The following is a 4,591-nucleotide window of genomic DNA, read 5'->3' on the forward strand; positions in this document are numbered from 1 at the left end:
ATTCGCTCGCTAGTGGGCGGAGTTTACGAGCAGAGAGTTAATAGAGATACAATCGAGGGTGTCTAGTGCACTGCACTCGGAGCTCTCGCGTAGGAGGAGTGAACAGGGGTGTTGGGGGGAGAGAAAGGGACGCGGTAAGTAGGGACTCAGAGTCCCCTAGTTTAGACATCACTGAGCGACGGATGGACAGCCAGTCAGACCCGTCACAGCACTCGCTAAGAGTACTCGGAAACCTCGGGAAAAGCCTCCATCTAAGAGTCGCGTTCTCTTTCCTTTGGACTCGATCCAGGTTTGATTTGGAACGAGAGAGAGAAAAAGAGAAAGAGTGGGAGGGAGAGAGAGAGAGAGAGAGAGAGAGAGAGAGAGAGAAAGAAAGAGATAGTATGAATATCTGGAAGATTAAAGTAACTAACGAGAGTAACACTACGAGCTAAATTGTTTCGAATACTTTACACGATGACACGAGATGGTCTCTCGAAGATTACTGTCGTCGAAACGACGCTGTGACGCTTTTTGAAAACGAGAGAAGGAAGTATAGAGATAGAGAGAAAGATAGAGATAGTAAGAATAAGAGAGAGAGAGAGAGAGAAAGGGAGGGAGGGAGAGAGAGAGAGAGATTGAAAGAGAGAGAGAGAGAGAGAGAGAGAGAGAGAGAGAGAGAGAGAGAGAGAGTGCTCGAAGGACGGACAGTGACAAGAAGAGTGTTACATCGAGCGTTAGTGTCGCGGAGTGAAACTCGCTTGACGTTTCGAAAATACGTACACCACGAGGAAACGTTCTCATGGATACGAAAAGTTGAAGATCTCCGTTGAGATAGATTCTACGGTGTAAGTGAAAGAGGAGAAAGTATTTTGAGATAACTGAATTCGGTGATCGATAGAAAAGTTTGGTATTGATCGAAACTCGTCGAAAGATGAGTGTTGCTCTCGTTACCATGGATCCGGCGTACAGTCTCCGATTGGGGATTGGTTCTCCTCCTCGTCATCATCATCATCATCATCATCATCACCATCATCATCATCGAGTCAGATCGCCCGATCACGTGGGTCAGCCTCGTCAGGAAGATCACCTGCATCATCATCATCGTCATCATCATCCTCGTCAAGAGGACACGGATACTCCATTGAGATTCAGCGTCGTTAACATATTACGACCGGATTTCGGAAGAGAAGCGATTCTCAGTACGAAGGGTACGAAACAAAACGGTTTGCCGGTACCGAGACACCACAGTCCACTTCCGCTTCCACGAGATCTCAGTTTGGGCTCCTCAGTGAACAGCAATAACAATAGGCTATCGCCGCAATCACCCAATTCGGTTGTGAATCGCGAGAGAGACTCATTCCCGTCGCATTGCGGATTGAGCAGAAGCGGAAGCGTCGAGAGTCTTGCGAGCAATAGGAGTTCCGTGACAGGTAGCTCTGTCACAGGTAGCACGCCGTCCCTGAGCTCAGCGTCTTCGACTATAGGAAGCGGCGAATCGGTGAGCGGCGAAAGCGCGACCAGCAACGCCACCAATATAAATAACCTTCCACAAAATGGGACCAATGGTCAAAGTCTTTGGCCCGCTTGGGTTTATTGTACTAGATACTCCGACAGGCCCTCTTCCGGTGAGTCGACGTTCCATCATTGATTCTTTTATTCGTTAAGTCCATTAAATCGAACGAGAAACCTATGAAGGAAAATCTGTAATTTATCGAAATAAAAAGAATAGAGTCGCATTAATAATAACGACGTTAAAACAAACGACCGTTCGATTCGCACGATTTTATAAATATTCCATTTACGAATTATTTTCCATTACGATACCTTCTCATTTTCTTTAAACGAAGTTATTCTATTCGTCGATAAGTCGTAGTAACACAGTTTAGATACGTATCTAATTCTAAGGTTCTTAACGTTTTTCTTTTCAGGACGGACGGGTTGACGTCCGATACCACCTGCCTTTGTTCGCAGAACTTAATTGTCTAGAACCTATATCCTCGATCTACTCTTTCTTTCTCCTCTCTCTCTCTCTCTCTCTCTCTCTCTTTCTCTCTTTACAATCACCGGCTGACCCACATATATGCACTCTTGCACCTCTGCCACCTTTACCACGTTCAGCAACCTCTCGATCTTCGCACCGGGGTGGTCCCGAGCTTTCACGATCCGATAAACGTGTTTACTAATTACAGCCTCCTATCGGCTTGTATTTCTGCACGAGCTCGATCGTATTTCCTTTAATTAGGTAAATGTTAAACATAGAGAGAAAGAAAGAAAGAGAGAGAGAAAGAGAGAGAAAGAGAGAAAGAGAGAAGGAAGAAAAAAGAGATAAAATGGAAGATAAAGAAATTAGATTTCCAATAGTAAAAATGTTCTAATCGCTTAGTAGGTAGTTACTTACTAGTCACGATGGAAAATAAATCTTTCGATGCGTACGTACGGTCAAGATCGAGCAAGGCGCGAATGTAAATCGTTGATAAATATCGAGCATCGATGCCCCGTCGCGATTAATTATTTATTCCACGAGCGTGCGGATTAATTCGATACGCTGCTAATGAACGCGATGGCGTGTACGAACGGCGTATATCACGAGTCCACTTTTTTAATCGTTCTTGACGCCGTGGAATTTATACGTTTTATCAGTCTTTCTTTCTTTCCTTCTTTCTTTCTTTCTATGTACACATATAAACACACACACACACACACACACGTAATATATATATATATATATACATATATATTATGTATATGACTCATTTCTTCGAAAGTACATTCCATGGTGTTTAGAATTCCGGATTCGAGGTATCTATCTAGGTACCTACATAATTTCGAAATCGTGCACCGACTTATAAATATTCATCGAAGACTCTGTTCACGATTGACGAAGAAATACGTGAGAACATTACGTGTTAACGATCAGAGAGAGAGAGAGAGAGAGAGAGAGAGAGAGAGAGAGAGAGAGAGAGAGAGAGAGAGAGAGAGACAGACAGACAGATAGTGAAAATATTTCTGTGGCTACCGATTCGTTTCTTTTTTTTTTTCTTTTTTTCCTACTTTTTTTTTTAGACAAATCCTTCTTCGATACCTTCCTCCGATCTTAAAAAAAAAATACAACGGGTCACGAGTTAACGTCTATTGGCAATAAATTATTATACGACTCGTATATTGAAATATCTCGTTTGTTACAAAGTATCGAGTCTTTCGAGATAGAATAATAACTTCTATTTATTTTACTTTTTTATTACATATGTGTTGTGTTGTTTCTTCTTGTTTTTCAGGACCACGAACGAGACGAGTAAAGCGTTCGCAAAATAGCGGAAAAAGCGGCACGCCCGAGGAGAAGCGACCTAGAACGGCATTCAGTGCGGAACAGTTGGCCAGGCTGAAGCGAGAATTCGCTGAGAATCGATACTTGACGGAGATACGAAGGCAACAGCTCTCGAGGGATCTTGGACTAAACGAGGCACAGATCAAGATCTGGTTCCAAAATAAGAGGGCGAAGATCAAGAAGGCGAGCGGACAGAAGAATCCATTGGCCCTTCAGCTGATGGCCCAAGGACTTTACAATCACTCGACCGTGCCGGTCGACGAGGACGGCGAGGAGATCGTCACGGCACGAAATCATTCGCAGTGAAATTTATCCCTGAAATATAATAGGAGTCTGGTGTCTAAATAAAATATAAAAAATTAAGATCGACCAGAGAGAGAGAGAGAGAGAGAGAGAGAGAGAGAGAGAGAGAGAGAGAGAGAGAGAGAGAGAGAGAGAGAAAAATTTTAGCTTTACGATATCTACGATATATATATATATATATATTATATTATATTAATATATATATGTGTATATATATATAGCCGATTTTTATATGTAATAAATATATCTCTGAATATCTCTTAATTTGCAACACTTTTTAAAATACGTTGATTTTTGAGAGAATTTTGAAAAGAATAAAGTAAATGAGAATGAGGGAGAGAGAGAGAGAGAGAGAGAGAGAGAGAGAGGACGAATTTAAGTGGATACTTAAATCATTGTACAAACAAATCGAAACGTTTTAAATTATTTATTATCTTGTTTGTAAATAAATGTAAATATATTAAATAACCGGTAGTGATAGCTCGTGTTGTGCATATGTAAGATACCGAAATAAATTTTAGTCGCGATACGCCGCGAGCCATCCAGCTGAGTGAATGTATATACATACGTATGTATGTATGTACGTACGTATCCACGTACGTATAGATATCTTTTAAATGAATAAGAAATGATCTCACCTTGTATATTCCTCATAGACTTACGTTACCTTGTTACGTTACGTGTAGACGCGTAGATTTAGAATGAAATTTTATCTAATGTCAAATACGAACTCTAACATTATTCTCGATCGTTCCGCTAACGATCAATGTAATCCGTGTTGTAAACTTCGCTATCACGATTGTCACAGATTTAAATCAATTTAAACGATTCCATTGTATTTCTACGTCTATTACGTTAATACAATACAATATTACATCCTACATTTACATTTGACTTTACTCTTAATAACCCAACAGCTAACTAAATAAAAGAAAGAAAGATCACTACAAACGTTGTATTTATTTAATCGTAAAAAAAAAG

The 4,591-nt window shown here is 40.8% G+C and overlaps 1 protein-coding gene across 1 annotated transcript; it reads left to right on the forward strand.

Annotated features, from left to right (window-relative positions):
* Window positions 1-631: 631 nt before the first annotated feature.
* On the forward strand, window positions 632-3,672 carry LOC122627785 (homeobox protein engrailed-2-A-like). Its single transcript, XM_043809282.1, has 2 exons — window positions 632-1,607; window positions 3,258-3,672. The coding sequence occupies exons 1-2, from the start codon at window positions 914-916 to the stop codon at window positions 3,611-3,613; spliced, it is 1,050 nt and encodes a 349-aa protein (XP_043665217.1). The 5' UTR covers window positions 632-913; the 3' UTR covers window positions 3,614-3,672.
* Window positions 3,673-4,591: the final 919 nt, after the last annotated feature.

The sequence above is a fragment of the Vespula pensylvanica genome, chromosome 3 (genome assembly GCF_014466175.1).
Source record: "Vespula pensylvanica isolate Volc-1 chromosome 3, ASM1446617v1, whole genome shotgun sequence".
Lineage (NCBI taxonomy): Eukaryota > Metazoa > Arthropoda > Insecta > Hymenoptera > Vespidae > Vespula > Vespula pensylvanica.